Genomic DNA, 18194 nt, shown 5'->3' with positions numbered 1-18194 from the left:
CACCTGTTCCCCCGCAAAGCCCCCTTCTAAAATTGAGTTTCATGAGGAAACCTAGTGCACATCATATTCTTAGTTCCAGCACAGGGTCTCACACAGAGTAGGATTTTGTAAACATTTTTGAATGAATGAAATAATGGTAATGATTTATTTCATTTCAAAGTATAAGATATATAGTCAAAGCTGTACTCAAAAGAAAATAGGTTTAAATATTTTAAGTTTTTTAAAAGCCAATTCTCTGATGCCTCAGTCAGTAAAGGATCCACCTGCAATGCAGGAGACCTGAGTTCCATTCCTGGGTTGGGAAGATCCCCTGGAGAAGGGAATGGCAACCCACTCTAGTATTCTTGCCTGGAGAATTCCATAGACAGAGGAGCCTGGCGGGCTACAGATCATGGGGTCGCAAAGAGTCAGACAGACACAACTTAGTGACTAACACTTTCCCTGTTTCACAAATACTAACTCAAAGTTTTAGAAATTTCCATGTGAGTTAGAGTTACAAGGAAATTTCTTTGATTTGACAACTATCAGAAAACAAAAGCAAACCACCTGCTTAAGGATAAAACAGTAATGTTCCCTTTAGAGTTGGAAGCGAGAGAAATGTGCCTGCTCTAACTTATTATCCAGCATTGTTCTAGAGACTTTAGTTAATACAATGCAATAGTTAATAGAAAAATACATAGGGCTTCCCTGGTGGCTTAGATGGTAAAGAATCTGCCTGCAACGCAGGAGACATGGGTTTGATCCCTGGGTCTAGAAGATCCCCTGGAGAAGGGAATGGCTACCCACTCCAGTATTCTTGCCTAGAGAATTCTGTGGACAGAGGAGCGTGGCAGGCTACAGTCTATGAGGTTGCAAAGAATCAGACATGACTGAGTGAGTAACACTTTCACTTTCATAGATATAAATATAGGAAAAAATGATAAAATTGTCATTACATAGAGGTGATATGATTGTTTACTATTAAAAATGAAGAAAATTACTTGAAAACTATTCAAAATAATCACTGTAGTAAGATGATTAGATACCAGATAAATATGCCAGTGTTTATTGCTTTCCTAATTGTGAACAATAAACAACTATAAAATATATTTTAAAAGAGCCTGCTTACTATGGAAGTAAAAAATATAAGATGCCTAATAATCTATCAAGAAATACACAGGACCTACCTACACTCTGGTTAAGAAGTAAGTTCTGGAGGAAAGTGCATGGGTGTGAATTTCAGATCCAAGGTGTGCTAGCTGGTGTCCTTAGGGAATTTTAACCTCTCCTTGTGTTTATATTTGAAAAGAAACACCAACAAAAGATAAGTACACCTGTGATTAGCACTTCTCTGGAAATTTAGGTTCTGGGCTGGTTTTGCCTTGACCAGCTTCCTTAGCTGTAAGACAAAGCTAACAATGGCTGCTTCCCCAGAGTTGGAAAAAGACTGTGAGAATCTAAGGGTTCATGAAGCATGTGTTTTGCCTTTTGTGAGATGCATAGCAGATTTCATAATTAGAGCAGTGACATCTCTTTTTTGTCAGAAGGCCTTGCGGTGTCTGCCAGTCTCTCTAGGCAGAGCACTGCAGGAAGATGAGACATCCTCAAAACCAATAACCTTGCTGGATCTCAGACATCATCCAAGGTCACCCAGCTCTTAAGAATCAAATGAGGGACTTCCAAGGTGGTCCAGTGGTTAGGACTCTGTGCTTCCAATGCAGGGGGCCGGGGCTCAATCCCTGGTCAGAGAACTAAGATCCCACATGCCACACAGTGCGACCAAAAAATAAATAAATAAATAAAAAGACACCAATTTAGAAAAATGCAAATGGACTTATTTTTTAAAAAAGGAACCTAATGCGATTCCTCTGAGCTTCACACCCCAAAGCCCAGCAAACTGCTGAGACTTCGAGACTTCTCAAGATGTAAGGGAAGAAATTCTTTCAATCCCTCATGTTCCTCCCTGTGTCCCGAGATGTCACGTACAGTCTGTTCACCCCACACTGACCCAAATGTAAAACGCAACCCTTCTTTGTGTTCCCTGATATTATCCTCTTTCACAAAAGTGGGGATGAGCAAAATCTATTTCCTAAAGATTTTGTATTCTTCCTGAAGGAGGAATGTCACATTGCATGTGCATAGTGGGCCACTTAATGATCCATATTTGATATTTTTGTTTCCGAAAACCTTCTTTGCGACAACCCACTGCTAGGAATTTCTGTTTCTCTGCCTCCACATTGATCTGGCTTCATCAGCTCCTCTTTTCCAACCAGTCTTGCATTACCTTTACTCAACTTCAGCCTACTCTCACTTTCCAGTGCAGAGCAAGCCCACCCTCTTTGGCTCCTGCTCTTTGACTCCTAGATGTAAACTACCCCCATCTTCAGCTGACCCAAGCCCTTTGCTTCAGCAGCATCCCTCGCCTGCCATAGAGGAGGGGTAGGAATAGAAAGAGCCGTGTTTCCTATTACGTGTGATGAAACCCATTTGCTGGCTTGTGGCCAGAATGCTAAATGGTATTTGTCATGTGATTCTGTGTCTCTGTTCCTAAAGGAATTTGCCTTTGTCATATCTGTTTTTATTCCAAAGGTGTCCCTCAGCCTAATGTAACTTGGTTGAAGAAAGGAGGATCTCTGAGTGACAATATTTCCTTGCTTTTCAATGGATCCCTGTTGTTGCAGAACCTTTCCCTTGAAAATGAAGGAACCTATGTCTGCACAGCCACCAATGCTCTTGGAAAGGCAATGGCAACATCTGTCCTCCACTTGCTGGGTAAGCACCAAGTCCTTGTTTTCAAGTGCTTCCTATAATATGTTCGAAGTAGGACCTGGTTTTGTGGATTCTGAAGTCAAGGAGTAAACAAGTGGACGTTATATGGTTTTAACTATTGCTGTCACTGTCTACTTACAAACAGGCGCTAAATCTAATACTCTATCTTACCTGTTCTTCTCTCAGAAGGCTGTGACTGCCTTGCTGCTGCTTCTCTGCCTAAGAACCTACCATGAGATATAAACTTTCTGCCCAGAATCAAGATCCTTCATATGCTGCCTCTATGTGTGTGCTTGTGTGCCAAGTTGCTTCAGTCCTGTCTGACTCTTTGTGACCCCATGGACTGTAGCCCACCAGGCTCCTCTGACTGTAGGATTCTCCAGGCAAGCATACTGAAGTATGTTGTCATGTCCTCCTCCAGGGGGATTTTCCCAACCCAGGGATCAAACCCACATCTCGTTCATCCCCTGCATTGGCCGGCAGGTTCTTTACCGCTAGCACCACCTGGGAAGCCCATTCTGGCTCTGCTGCGTTGCTTTAGTCGTGTTCGACTCTGTGCGACTCCATAGATGGCAGCCCACCAGGCTTCCTGTCCCTGGGATTCTCCAGGCAAGAACACTGGAGTGGGTTGCCATTTCCTTCTCCAAGGCATGAAAGTGAAAAGTGAAAGTGAAGTCGCTCAGTCGTGTCCGACTATAGCAACCTCATGGACTGCAGCCTACCAGGCTCCTCCGTCCATGGGATTTTCTAGGCAAAAGTACTGGAGTGGGATGCCATTGCCTTCTCTGATTCTGGCTCTACATGTCCTTAATTTATAACCCTGGCCTCTGTTCTAAGCTAGCACTAAACTCTGTTCTAGGCAATGCACTTTCCCGCACTGTGATCCAACACCACACACACACCATGCAGCTTACTCTGGAAATCTGGCTTCCATTCATACTGCTCTCCCAGGAAGAAGTGGCCTAGCTTACGGTGAAGAGTGCCGGATTCATGATCTCCAAAGGAGAGAATTTTGCTTCGGGACCAAAGACACAGTTTCAGTCACTCAGAACTTCATATGGCCAAAGTTTTATTACAGTGAAAAAGGGACAGAGAAAGCTTCTGACATAGACATCAGAAGGGGGCGGAGAGTGCCCCCACTCACCAGTTCAGGTGTAGCTTTATATACTTTTTCAATTGATTACTAGCAATAGATTAAAAGAATATCTCAAGGTTTTAAAGGTCTTTCTAGACCCACTCCCACAACATACATCTTAAAATAACAGGAATAGTCAGAAGGTTTTTCTTAAGAAGGAGAAACATGTCCTCAAGCAAGATACATTGTTGTTATATAATCATTAGTTCAGTTCAGTCACTCACCGCTCGGACTCTTTGCCACCCCATGAACTGTAGCACGCCAGGCCTCCCTGTCCATCACCAACTCCTGGAGTCCACCCAAACCCATATCCATCGAGTTGATGATGCCATCCAACCATCTCATCCTCTGTCGTCTCCTTCTCCTCCTGCCTTCAATCATTCCCAGCATCAGGGTCTTTTCCAATGAGTCAGCTCTTCACATCAGGTGGCCAGAGTTTCAGCTTCAACATCAGTCCTTCCAATGAACATCCAGAACTGATCTCCTTTAGGATGGACTGGTTGGATCTCCTTGCAGTCCAAGGAACTCTCAAGAGTCTTCTCCAACACCACAGTTCAAAAGCATCAATTCTTTGGTGCTCAGATTTCTTTATAGTCCAACTCTCACATCCATACATGGAAAAACCATAGCCTTGACTAGACGGACCTTTGTTGGCAAAGTAATGTTAGCTCTGGGCTTAAAGAAAGTTAGTCTTAGGGGAAATAGATTGTTGTAGCAACTCAGAGCTTAAGAAAAAATGTCTTAAGTGACTAAGACAAGGAATGTAGAAAAAGTTTGTCCCCTTCTCCTCCTTGAGGGTCCTGGTCTTCTTATAGATCTACCTAAGAATTAGCTCTTTCACCGTCCTTTAAGCCACCTGAATTCTCCTCTCCTATGTGAATCCTTCTCTGATTGTTTTGGACCTCTCCTTTCTCACTGCTTAGTCCCTGACTGAATCCTGACACACATTAGTCTCCAGTTGTTTCCTCCACTAAATTGTGGGTCCCTTCATGCTAGAGACCATGTCTAATGTTTCTTTTGTGCCCTAAGAATATAATATCGTATGAGGCACCCAGCAGGTGCTCAATAATTACTAATCGGTGGAGTCAGTATTATAGTTTGGGAAAGGTCATTGCAGTGAGCCCCTGGCACAGGATGGCATTTGGATGCTTCTGCTGCTGTCTTTAGGGATAATATCTGGAGCTCAGCAAACTCTTGACATCAGAATGAGCTTCAAGTTGCGATGGTTTAAGACTCAATAAATAATGCTCCTCTTTCCCCCCAGAGTTTGGAAGCGATTAAGAGTTAATCACAGAAGTCAGCTAGACCGACATGAGATATCATTCATTACTTCCCCTTTGTATCTCCAGCACCTCAGATAGGTGTAAGTATTAAATATGTGTCTCATAAATGGATAATATTGGATCAATGGCAGAACTGGTATGAGATTATAGAACGCACTGCTGAACTAAGGGGATGATGGAAGGAGCTTTCTCCATGGCTTTTCTTGTTGGCAGTTAGAGGAACTCAGAGACATAAATGGGTTTCCCTGATGGTTCAGCAGTAAAAAATCCACCTGCAATTCAGGAGACCCAGTTTCAATCCGTGGATCAGAAAGATCCCCTGGAGGAGGAAATGGCAACCTGCTCCAGTGTTGTCGCCTGGGAATCCTGTGGACAGAGCAGTCTGGCCGGCTACCATCCATAAGGTTGCAAAGAGTCAGACACAGCTGAGCACACATGCAGGCACAGAGACACAAATAGATGGGGAGTTGGAATAGTCACGTGTGAAGCACTTTCATGTTCATTACCTCTCTTGATGTTTACAATAGCACAGTGTTGGGGGCAGTAATCTTTTATCCAGTTGTATAAATGAGGAAACCTGAGACTCATAAAAGTGTGTGCTAGAGCCCAAATATATAGTTGTCTCTTTCAGTGTTCCTCATATCACCGTCCTGGACTCTTAGTGCTGGCCAGAAAGACCCTGGTATGCCTCTTGTTGTTGTTGTTCAGTCTCTAAGTCATGTCTGACTCATGTGACCCCATGGACTGCAGCATGCCAGGCCCAAAGACCTCTGTGGTCCTCTAGGATCTTAATATGGAAGATTTTCAACAGATAGGGTAGGCTTAGCCTGTCTAATGCTAGTGCCTTCCCTCAGGTCCCTGAGAAGTCAGTTCCGGCCTTACCCCTTCGTTCCCCCCTCCACTCAGGGGTCTGCATGGTGTCTCAGTTCTGCACCACACATCTCTTCTCTTCACACATCTCTGCAGTCAGGCAGCTCTTGACTCTAGTCACGTGACTGAGGAATCAAGAATGACGTCACACAGTATACAGCATTCCCCACCATCGTCTGCTCTTACACTTAATGCTGCACAACCTTCCTAAAAGTGTGCACCTGTCACCATGTGATGTCCCCTATAAAGCATCACCCCTTGCCCTGTTCCCAGAGCTGTCTGGAAGGGAGGAGCCTGTCAGCCCCAGCTGCTTCCTCCAGTCCCTTCTGGAATTTCAGTGAATATATTTTTTCCTACCTTGTTAGTTAGGCTGTAAACCCTGAATACATGTAGAGATGCTATATGTTAGTGTGGCTAAGAACCTGTTAAACTTGTCCTTCCATATGCAAGCTTAAAAAAAAAAATCCACTCCTGAGGAAGCCCAGGGAGCTCATATCCCAAATGTGCATCATTATTTGTGGTAACACAGGTATTGGTTTTCGAGTTGCAAAATGATCACTAACTTGGTAAATGTTTATAGAGGAAAGATTTGCTAAGGATTGTTGAATCAATTCTTTCATTGGTCTTCTTTCACAAGTATGTTTTCCCACACATATTAACTTTGTTATGTATCAGTGCTTAGTCACAAGAACCTAATCGACGTATGTCTTGCAAAACTCTTTAAGAGGCCAAGAGATAGGGACAGAGTTAAGAAAATCAAAATATTTATGAGAATGAGGTTTAACTCTGTGCCTGAGGATTTGCAAAGCATGAAGATAATGGGACACTTTATTCTCAAAATAGTGACATATTATCTACAGCTACAGATTCATTCTAAAGGAGATCAGTCCTGGGTGTTCTTTGGAAGGAATGATGCTAAAGCTGAAACTCCAGTACTTTGGCCACCTCATGCTAAGAGTTGACTCATTGGAAAAGAGTCTGATGCTGGGAGGGATTGGGGGCAGGAGGAGAAGGGGACGACAGAGGATGAGATGACTGGATGGCATCACTGACTCGATGGACGTGAGTCTGAGTGAACTCTGGGAGTTGGTGATGGACAGAGAGGTCTGGCGTGCTGCGATGCATGGGGTCGCAAAGAGTTGGACACGACTGAGTGACTGAATGGAACTGAACATATTCTTTATTGAGAATAAAGATCCTTGGTACTTAGGATAAAAAAGAAAATCAGAAATTCCTGAATCACAGGGAACCCATACTGCTGATCTCAGCTCCTTGTAGCTGAAAATGAGTGAATTGCAGAAGGATACACAGAAGTTGCTGTCTGACCTCATGTTTAACTATGTCTACTCTATAGGAACAGTAAAGGCTACATCATTTCAATCTTTTAAATCTTTAGCTAGTGTCTTTGATTTTCAGGTTATGTCATATAGAATGTAACTCTGCAAATAGAGATTCTAGAGATGTGGATGCAGGGAGAGCATAGAAGGAGAAAATAATGTTGAGTTGCCATTCAACAAGCCAGCTCATGTTATTTATGAGATCATTATCTAGGGGTATTTACGTGATACCATTTTCTCTTCTTTTCGACACAATGCTACCATCCTTACAAGCACCTTCGTCCATTCATTCAACATTCATCTTAGTCTGTTTGCACTACCATAACAACGTAGCACAGACCAGCATGGAGGGGGTGGCTTATAAACAACAGACATTTATTTCTTGCAGTTCTGGAGGCAGGGACATCCAAGATCAAGGTAGGGCCAGATCCGATGTCTGAGGAGGGCCAGCTTCCTGGTTCACAGACAGTCGTCTTTTTGCTGTGTCCTCTTATGGCCAAAGGGATAAAGGGGCTCCCTGGGGCTTCTTTCATTAGGGCACTAATCTCACTCATGAGGGCTCCGCCTTTGTGACCTAATTACTTCCCAATGCCCCCACCTCCTGCATGTTAGGATGTGACACATAAATTTTAGAGAGACACAAACATTCAGACACAAACATAGCCATGTTCAGCAAATATTTGCCCAGTGCATGCTTGCTTTTGCCAGAGCTGGGAATATGTAGATGACCTAGCCCTTGAGAAGCCCATAGTCTAGAGAAGGAGATGCTCATGTGAACAGATATTTGAAGCAGAGTGACAAACGCTGTAATGGTTGTTTGTTGTTCAGCCGCTAAGTCATGTCTGACACTTTGTGACCCTGTGGACTGCAGCATGCCACACTTCCCTGTCCTTCACTATCTCCTGGAGTTTGCTCAAATTCATGTCCATTGAGTCAGTGATGCTATCTAACCATCTCATCCCTCATCCTCTGCCACCTCCTTTGCCTTTTGCCTTCAATCTTTCCCAGCATCAGGCTCTTTTTCAGTGAGTCAGCTCCAAAGGACACAGTAGCTCTGAGGAGGGGTCCCTAATGCTCTCTGGAGAAGCCAACCAGGTTTCCACATAAGTCAGGATGTTGCTCTGGGAGGAGGAAGAAGAATGTTCCAGGCAGAGAAATCAGGATGTGCAAAGGCAGAGAGAAGTTCCATGTGGGATGGAACATGGAAATCAAATGAATGCCTTCAAATCAGTTAATTAAAAGATTGGATACTCATGAGGCTGAAATTGCTGGTAAAGGTGACATCTTTGGAATATTTAAAACTTTGATTTATTGAAACTACCTACATTGTTCTACCACCTCCTGCACACACACACATACGCACCACACACACACACATGTGTACATTGTGGAATGTGCCAAGCCTTCAGTGGCTAGCATTTCAAAGAAATTCATTGGTCACCTTAACAAATACTGGCTGAGCACCTAAGTATATAATGTGTCTAGTCTCAAGGATTTGGCATTCCAGTCAGAGAGATGGATAATAAACCAGTAAACAAATAAGTGTACAGGATATTTCTCTGTGGAAAGTGCTATGAAGAAAAGGAAGTAGGATGGTGAGCCCAATGGTGATTGTGCATCATTTAGCCCTCTGAGGAGGAGATACTTGACTCCAGACCTAAAGGATAGGGTGGAGACTTCCATCCCAAGAGGTGAGGAAAGAGCATTTCTGGCAGAGGGAGCAGTAAGTGCGAGGACTCTAAAGTGAGCACAGGCTGTGCGTGGTCAAGGAACAGAAAGAAGATTCGTTTGGTGAGGGTTCAGTGGGGTAGAAGGAGAGGTGTGTGAGATGAAGCTGGAGAAGTTTCTGAGGACCAAATCGTTCAAGCCTCTGAAGGTCAAGGTAAAGACTGGAGTTTTATTCCCAAAATATGAGAAGCCACTGAGGAGTTCTATGTGGGAGGAAATAATGATCTACTTTTTCAATTCATTTGTGTCAAAAATCATTCATCATAAAACAAAAAAAAATCAAATTGGACCTCATCAAGAATGTGCTAATCAAAGACACTATTAAGAATATGACCACACAAGCCTTAGACTGGGAGAAAGATTGGCAGTCCTATGTCTGATTAAGAACTTATGTCCAGAATATGTGAGGAACTATTACAGTTTAACAATGAACTCTCCCCTCCCCGAGAAAGACAATGGCAAGAGACTTGAAGTTCACAAAAAAGACTGACAGATGGAATCAGGAAAATGAAAATTGAAAGCACAATGAGATACAGTATCACACCTACCAGAAGAGTGAAAACCAACTGATGATGGAAACTTTTTGGCATCAAAAGAAATTCCCAATGCACTGCAGATAGATGGATAAAATGGGGCAACCACATTGGAAAACTATGTGGCAGTTTCTAATAAACTTAAGCACATACCTACCCTTGACCCAACAATTCCATTCACAGGTATTTACCCGAGAAAAATGAAAACATGTTCACACACACAAAAAAATACAAGCATGTTCTTTTCAGTCTTTACTTCATAATGACCATTAATAGGAGAATAGATAAACTATGGTATATTCATACAATGGAGTAGTATTCAGCAATAAAAAAGAATGAGTTACTGATATACACAACTATATGGGTGAATCTCAAAAACATTATGTTAAGCAAAAGAAGCCAGACAGAAAAGAGTACATATTGTATGAAGTCCAAGAACAGATACTACTGATGTATGTTGACAGAAATAAAGAAGTAGTTGCCTTGGAGGAGGGGCAGTGCAGTTCAGTTCAGTTGTTCAGTTGCGTCCAACTCTTTGTGACCCCATGGACCGCACCACACCAGGCTTCAACGTCCATCACCAACTCCCAGAGTTTACTCAAACTCATGTCCATCAAGTCGGTGATGCCATCAAACCATCTCATCCTCTGTTGTCCTCTTCTCTTTCTGCCATCAGTCATTCACAGCATCAGGGTCTTTTCCAATGAATCAGTTCTTCGCATCAGGAGGCCAAAGTATTAGAGTTTCAGCTTCAACATCAGTCCTTCCAATGAACACCCAGGACTGATCTCCTAGTCCTTCCAATGAACACCCAGGACTGATCTCCTTTAGGATGGACTGGTTGGATCTCCTTGAAGTCCAAGGGACTCTCAAGAGTCTTCTCCAACATCACAGTTCAAAAGCATCAATTCTTTGGTGCTCAGCTTTCTTTATGGTCCAACTCTCACATCCATACATGACTACTGGAAAAACCATAGTGTTGACTTAGATGGACCTTTGTTGGCAAAGTAATGTCTCTCCTTTTTAATATGCTGTCTAGGTTGGTTATAGCTTTTCTTCCAAGGAGCAAGCATCTTTTAATTTCATGGCTATAGTCACCATCTGCAGTGATTTTGAAGCCCCCCAAAATAAAGTCTCTCACTGTTTCCATTGTTTCACCATCTATTTGCCATGAAGTGATGGGACCGGATGCTATGATCTTAGTTTTCTAAATGTTGAGTTTTAAGCCACCTTTTTTCACTCTCCTCTTTCACTTTCATCAAGAGGCTCTTTAGTTGTTCTTCGTTTACTGCCATAAGGGTGGTGTCATCTGCATATCTGAGGTTATTTATATTTCTCCCAACAATCTTGATTCCAGCTTGTGCTTCATCCAGCCCAGCGTTTGGCATGATGTGCTCTGCATATAAGTTAAATAAGCAGGGTGACATTATACAGCCTTGATGTACTCTTTTCCTGATTTGGAACCAGTCTGTTGTTCCATGTCCAGTTCTAATTGTTGCTTCTTGACCTGCATACGGATTTCTCAGGAGGCAGGTAAGGTTGTCTGGTATACCCCCATGTCTTGAAGAATTTTCCACAGTTTATTGTGATCCACACAGCCAAAGGCTTTGGTGTAGTCAATAAGCAGAAGTAGGTGGTTTTCTGGAACACTGTAGCTTTTTTGATGATCCAATGGATGTTGGCAATTTGATCTCTGCTTCCTCTGCCTTTTCTAAATCCAGCTTGAACATCTGGAAGTTCACGGTTCATGCACTGTTGAAGCATGGCTTGGAGAATTTTGAGCCTTACTTTGCTAGAGAGTGAGATGAGTACAATTGTGCAGTAGTTGGAACAATCTTTGGGATTGCCTTTCTTTGGGATTGGAATGAAAACTGACCTTTTCCAGTCCTGTGGCCACTGCTGAGTTTTCCGAATTTCCTTGTATATTGAGTGCAGCACTTTCACAGCATTATCTTTTAGGATTTGAAATAACTCAACTGGAATTCCATCACCTCCACTAGCTTTGTTCATAGTGATGCTTCCTAAGGCCCACTTGACTTCACATTCCAGGATGTCTGGCTCTAGGTGAGTGATCACATCATTATGGTAGTCTGGGTCATGATCATCTTTTTTGTATAGTTCTTCTGTGTATGCTTGCCACCTCTTCTTGACATCTTCTGCCTCTGTTAGGTCCATACCATTTTGGTCTTTTATTGTGCCCATCTTTGCATGAAATGTTCCCTTGGTATCTCTAAATTTCCTTGAAGAGATCTCTAGTCTTTTCTACCCTATTATTTTCCTCTATTTCTTTGCATTGGTCACTGAAGAAGGCTTTCTTCTCTCTCCTTGCTATTCTTTGGAACTCTGCACTCAGATGGGTATATCTTTCCTTTTCTCCTTTGTCTTTAGCTTCTCTTCTTTTCTCAGCTATTTGTAAGGCCTCCTCAGACAACCATTTTGCATTTTTGCATTTCTTTTTCTTGGGGATGGTCTTGCTCACTGTCTCTTGTACAATGTCACAGACCTCAGTCCATAGTTCTTCAGGCACTCTGTCTATCAAATCTAATCCCTTGAATCTATTTGTCATTTCCACTGTATAATCATAAGGGATTTGATTTAGGTCGTACCTGAATGGTCTTCCATTCAGGTATGGTCTTCCATTCAGAAAGTAGTGGTTTTCCCTGCCTTCTTCAATTTAAGTCTGAATTTGTCAATAATGAGTTCAAGATCTGAGCCACAGTCAGCTCCCAGTCTTGTTTTTGCTGACTGTATAGAGCTTCTCCATCTTTGGCTGCAAAGAATGTAATCATTCTGATTTCGGTATTGACCATCTGGTTGTGTTGTTGGAAGATGGTGTTTGCTATGACCAATGTGTTCTCTTGGCAGAACTCTGTTAGCCTTTAACCTGCTTCATAGATGAGAGGATGCTTTATGAGTGATGGAATGTATATACCTTGCTCTGGATCATGGTTACCTAAGTACATACAATTGTGAAAACTCATAGAACTGCATGTTTGACATATAAGCATTTTTTCTTATATGAATTATACCTCAGTAAAAAGAGGTGTATTTTTTTAAAGAAATGCATGTATGTCTTGCCTTGAACTGTCTTGCCTTTATGAAATATGACATAGAGTTAGGTATGGCATCAGACACACTGGGTTCCAGTCCAGCTGCAGGACCTTGGAAAAGTCACATAGCTTCTTTCCATTTCTATCTCTGCAAGTAAAAATAATCTAAATCAAAAGATGGCCATGAGAATTCAATGGAAAATTGATGTTAAAGTGTTTAACTCAGTACCTATTACCTGGAAACTTCTCAATAAACTAAGCTATTTCTAAAAATGTTTTAAATAAGCTGTAGGGCACCTAAAAATGTGTACTGTTCTGCTTTGCAAATGATATGCAAGTTAGGACAAAATTCCAAAATCAGAAGGAAGCACTGGAAAACAGTTAAGCTAAAGGCATAGGTGTACTCAGTGGAGCACCCTGTGGACACAGCTGGTAGCTATTACTTACTTGTGATTATTTCAAGAAAATCTGGTACTTTCTGTGATCATACACAAATCTGTCATCGTCATGTCCTACTTCATCTTTTTATCCAGTGTTAAAAGGGAAAGGAAAGGCTACTTGGAACGAGGACTAAAAGGAAAACAAACCATGATTATTCGAAGTGGTCAGCTTCAGCTTTTTTAAAGGAAACTCCCATTTTCATCTTTCCAGAAGGCTCTATGGCAAATTATTTATTCAGCTTCAGGTCTCATCTGAAGTTTAGATTAAGAATTAGTAGAGAAGTAAGAACGGATTTGAAATGTATCTTGAACCTGTCTGCTTAATCCCTGCTCCCCGCTAAATCATCTTTCATCTCTCTCAGTCTGATCCACTTTTGAGAAAGAGAATCCATTAGGGCATCCCCCGGAGAGACCCTCCTCTCTTGGCTCTGCTTGGAGAGTCTTGAGAAGCCGGCCCACTGCACAGAGTTTCTCCTCCTTCTCTGGGATTTTTCTGGCAGATCTAGCTGGCCTGAGACAACCCCTTTCCCAGGCTGTATGTCTTGCTTGAACTGTCAAGGGGCCTTTGTGAAATGTGAGGTAGTATTTTGAAAGAGTTAGAGTTGGCATCAGACGCACTGGGTTCCAGTCCAGCTGCAGGACCAAGGGCTCCATCCTGGCTGGAATAACCCTCCGCAGTTATGACAACGAGCTAGGCAAGGGAAAATGAGATTTAAAGGACCCCTTTACTCCACCTGATGGCAGATTCTCTGTGTGCTGCTCAGAGAGCCCAACGGGCAGCTAACCAGAAAGCAGCTCATAGTTGTCTTTGGCCGGGTCGTCTCCAGCCCATCATCCCTTCTCCAGTGGCCATCTGTGACATTCCTTTTCTTTCTGCAGAGACTTTCTGGGAGCTTGGCAACTGGACTCATTGTTCTGCCACATGCGGCCACTTGGGAGCCCAAGTTCAGAGACCCCAGTGCCTGATGGCCAACGGGCAGGAAGTGAGCGAGGCCTTCTGTGACCAGCTCCGCAAGCCACAGGCTGCGTTCCAGCCCTGTAACATTCAGGACTGCCCCCCAAGGTGTGTGCAGTCACTCTTCTCTCCTTGCTACCAGTGTTTGACTTGTTTGAAAATGCATAGTAATGTGGAATGAATAACTCAACCACTAAGATTTGTTTTATGTGGACTATACTAGGTGCTCAGCTAAGTAGTTTATGTGGATCACTTCACAGTCACCTATCAAGTCAATATCGTTCATTTTCTTTTTTTAAAAATTTATTTTATTTTTTTGTTATGCTACACCACATAACCAACCAGGGATTGAACCTGAGTCCCCTGCACCAGAAGCTCGGAGTCTTAGCCGCTGGACCTCCAGGGATGTCTCCAGTGTTGTTCATCCTCTATTATATAGTTGGAAAAACTCCCCTAGGCCACACAGTTATGAGAGCCAGAATTCAAACCGGGTTAGTCTGATTTCGGACCTTCTGGAGTTAATTGCCACTCTCACCTGCTCCCTGCACTCACAATGTACCTTATGAGCACGGGGAAGCTGACTTCATGGGTTCACCTCAGAGATATGTCAGTAGACCAGCATCACAAGAGAGACTTGTGAAAAGCACCATTCCTTAGATTCTACCCCCACGGGTGGTGTTGTTATTCAGTTGCCTGTCATGTCTGACTCTTTGTGACCCCATAGACTACAGCACGCAGGCCTCCCTGCCCCTCACCATCTCTCAGAGGTTTCCCAAGTTCATGATCATTGCATTGGTGATGCCGTCTAGCCATCTCATCCTCTAATGCCCTCTTCTCCTTCTGCCCTACATCTTTCCCAGCATCAGGGACTTTTCCAATGAGTCATCTGTTCTCTTCAGGTGACCAAAATGTTGGAGCTTCAGCTTCAGCATTAGTCCTTCCAGTGAATATTCAGGTTGATCTCCCTTAAGATTGACTGGTTTGATATCCTCGCTGTCCAAAGGACTTTCAGGAGTCTTCTCCAGCACCACAGTTCAAAGGCATCATCACTTCTTTGGTGTTCTGCCTTCTTTGTGGTCCAGCTCTCACAGCTGTACATGCCCACTGGGAAGACCACAGTCTTGACTATACGGACCTTTGTTGGCAGAGTAATAATGTCTCTGCTTTGCAACACACTGTCTAGGTTTCTCATCGCTTTCCTGGCAAGAAGCAATCGTCTTCTGATTTCATGGCTACAGTCACCATCCACAGTGATTTTGGAGCCCAAGAAGAGGAAATCTGTCTCTACTTCCACCGTTTCCCCTTCTATTTGCCATGCAGTAATGCAGCCGGATGCCATGATCTTAGTTTTTTTTTTTTTTTTTTTGCTATGTAGTCTTAAGCTGGCTCTTTCACTCTGCTCCTTCACCCTCATCAAGAGGCTCTTTAGTTCCTCTTCACTTTCTGCCATTAGAGTGGTATCATCTGCATCCCCAGGGGTAAAGCCATTAATAACCTTTCAATATCATAGATGACACAAATCAATAGTTTTAAAAATATCCAAAATCAAACTCATAATCTCCACCAAATCTGATCTGCCCCTAGTTCGTGTTCCAGATCACAATGACCACATTCAAAGCTACCCAGCCCCCTTTCCTCTCACTTCCATCCGTTCCTGTCAGTTTCCTACTGTTCCCAATGTCTTTGTCATTCCTCACAAGGGCCATGTCAGGAGCCTCCTGAGTTTTGTCTCCTCTCTAGAGTGCCTTGTCCACTCTATAAGCAGAAACATCTTTTATTTATTTTTTATTGGAGGATAGTTGCTTTACGATGTGTTTCTACCATACAGCAAAGTTAATCAGTCACATGTATACATACATCCCCTCTTTTTTGGATTTCCTTCCCATTTAGGTCACACAGAACGATAAGTAGAGTTCCCTGTGTGATACAGTAGGTTTTCATTAGTTATCTGTATTATACAGAGTAGTGTATATATGTCAACCCCAGTCTCCCAGTTCATCTTCCCAGATGGCACTAGTGGTAAAGAATCTGCCTGCCAGTGCAGGAGCTGCAGGAGACAGGTTCGATCCCTGAGTTGGGAAGATCCTCTGGGGGAGGAGATAGCAACCTCTCCAGTATTCTTGCTTGGAAAATCCCATGGTCAGAGGAGCCTGGTGCTACAGCCCATGGGGTCGCAAGAATCAGACAAGTCTGAGTGACCAAACAGGTGCTACCTCCTTTTTTCTTCCCTTTGGTTTCCATGAGTTGAAAATCACGTTTCCAAAATTTCCAACTAATTTTGCCCTAGCTCTGCTCTCTGAGGCCACACAGCTGATGGCTCTTACATCTCTGAGGACTATTTTATCCCACCCCGATGCTATCGTCTCTACATGGTGATTCTGTTGCTTCTTAGTGAAAGGATATCTGAGAGTACAGCTGGGAGTTATTGTGCTGCTGCCCACTCCCAGAGATATGTGTCAGCCTTGAAACAGTCATACTGCTAGGATGGGCTTTCTCTTTGGAAGACAGTCCCCATAGGGTCTGACCTACTAAGCTCCTGTAGTTTTTGTTCTTAGGTGGCTCACAGGCGCGTGGTCAGAGTGCTCTGTGTCTTGTGGTGAAGGATTCCGCAGTCGGCAAGTGACATGTAAGCGCACAAGAGCCAACGGAACGGTGCAGGCGTTGCCACCAAGAGTGTGCATCCTCAGAGACAGGCCTCTGGGGAGAAGACCCTGTTCCAGTCACCCCTGTGTTCAAGGGCTCTTTGAACAAGGGAACCAGGTAATGCTGACAAATCTAGTGTTTAAAAATCATCCAGTCCCTGTGGTCAAACCCACATATCCAAAAAGGGACTTCCCCTGGCAGTCCAGTGTTAGGACTTTGCCTTCCAATGCAAGGGATGTGGGTTCCATCCCTGGTCGGGGAACTAAGATCCCATATGCCATGAGGCCAAAACATAAAACAAGCAATACTGTAACAAAACCCCACCCATCAGGGCCCTTCCCCACAGGGGAGAGGAGAGCGCAGACTCCTGCAGGACATTCAGGAAACTCATCTGCACAGGGAGCTGACCACACCACACACCAGCTGGTTCTATTCTATCCTAGACCTCCCGGTCAATATTAACACAGGCTGCAGAGATCAAAAGTTCCCCTCAGCCCTTCAGAAAATGTTCAGTATTGTCAGTGTGGGAGAATAATACACTCTTTCTGCATTTCTGCCCTGCAGTGCAGCAGTTGTTGCTCTTGAGAATCATTGTGCTAATTCTTAGGTCATTAACTCCAAGTCCTACATGACTACACACTTCTCTAACTGGAGAGGATGCAAAACAGAGGGAGATACATCTTTCTGGAGAAATAAAGTTAATTAAAACCATGAAGAACCAAGGAGTTGGCAAAAACTATCCCCTCCACCACTAACATGGAAGGGGGGAGTGTGGGGGAGGGGGGCATGCCCCGGGGGACAGTCCAGTCTGTGAAGTTTCACGCAGTGGCGGAGGAGGGGCAGCTGGGTCAGGGTGGCGCCTCTTCTGGTCCCCCAGGCCGCTCCAGGCCATTCTCTAAGCTGGCCAGGGCTCCTGATGGCTGTGGAGGTGCTGGATTTGAATCCCAAAGTCCATTTGACTGGGTCTCAGGGAGCCCGGCAGGGCTGCTTTGTCTTGGTCAGTCATCCATGGGTTGTTCTGGGCCTACTTTACTTGTGCGGGTATTGCTGGGCAGTCCACAACAGCAATGTTATATTATAAACCTCCATATTCTCCCAGCCACGCCCCTCTTTTTCTTGCTGAGGCCAGAAGGAGTGGCTGGGGAGTGGGACTGCCCAGCTTGGTAGGAGCGTCCGGTGGTGTTAGCCACACTCAGGGGGTAGTGGGTTCCCTCTGGGGCTTTGCTGCTAATGTCACAGGTACCATGGGTGTCTTGGGTGCCACTGGTATCTCGGGTGCCGCTGGTGTCTGGGTGCCACTCTTGTCCCGGGTGCTGCTAGTGTCTCAGGTGCCACTCTTGTCCTGGGTGCTGTTGGTGTCTCGGGTGCTGCTCTTGTCCTGGTGCCACTCGTGTCATGGGTGCCACTGGTATCTCAGGTGCCGCTGCTGTCGCAGGTGCCACTGGTGTCTCGGGTGCCGCTCTTGTCTGGGT

At 44.0% G+C, this 18194-nt stretch overlaps 1 protein-coding gene across 7 annotated transcripts in view; it reads left to right on the top strand.

Annotated features, from left to right (window-relative positions):
* Positions 1–18194, top strand: part of ADAMTSL3 (ADAMTS like 3) — a 408215-nt gene that overhangs the window by 357926 nt on the left and 32095 nt on the right. For 5 of the 7 annotated variants that reach the window (XM_059879284.1, XM_059879285.1, XM_024982349.2 and 2 more), the window contains 3 exons: positions 2569–2751; positions 14004–14187; positions 16635–16839. In XM_059879284.1, the coding sequence (XP_059735267.1) occupies positions 2569–2751; positions 14004–14187; positions 16635–16839 (572 nt within the window). Of the gene's footprint in view, positions 1–2568; positions 2752–14003; positions 14188–16634; positions 16840–18194 lie in introns of those variants that run through there. The other 2 variants (XM_024982347.2, XM_015459226.3) reach the window with 2 other exon arrangements.

The sequence above is a fragment of the Bos taurus genome, chromosome 21 (assembly GCF_002263795.3).
Source record: "Bos taurus isolate L1 Dominette 01449 registration number 42190680 breed Hereford chromosome 21, ARS-UCD2.0, whole genome shotgun sequence".
In the NCBI taxonomy this organism is placed as follows: Eukaryota; Metazoa; Chordata; class Mammalia; order Artiodactyla; family Bovidae; genus Bos; species Bos taurus.
The sequence above is the reverse complement of the archived record's forward strand: the minus strand, read 5'-3'. Positions and strand labels throughout refer to the sequence as shown.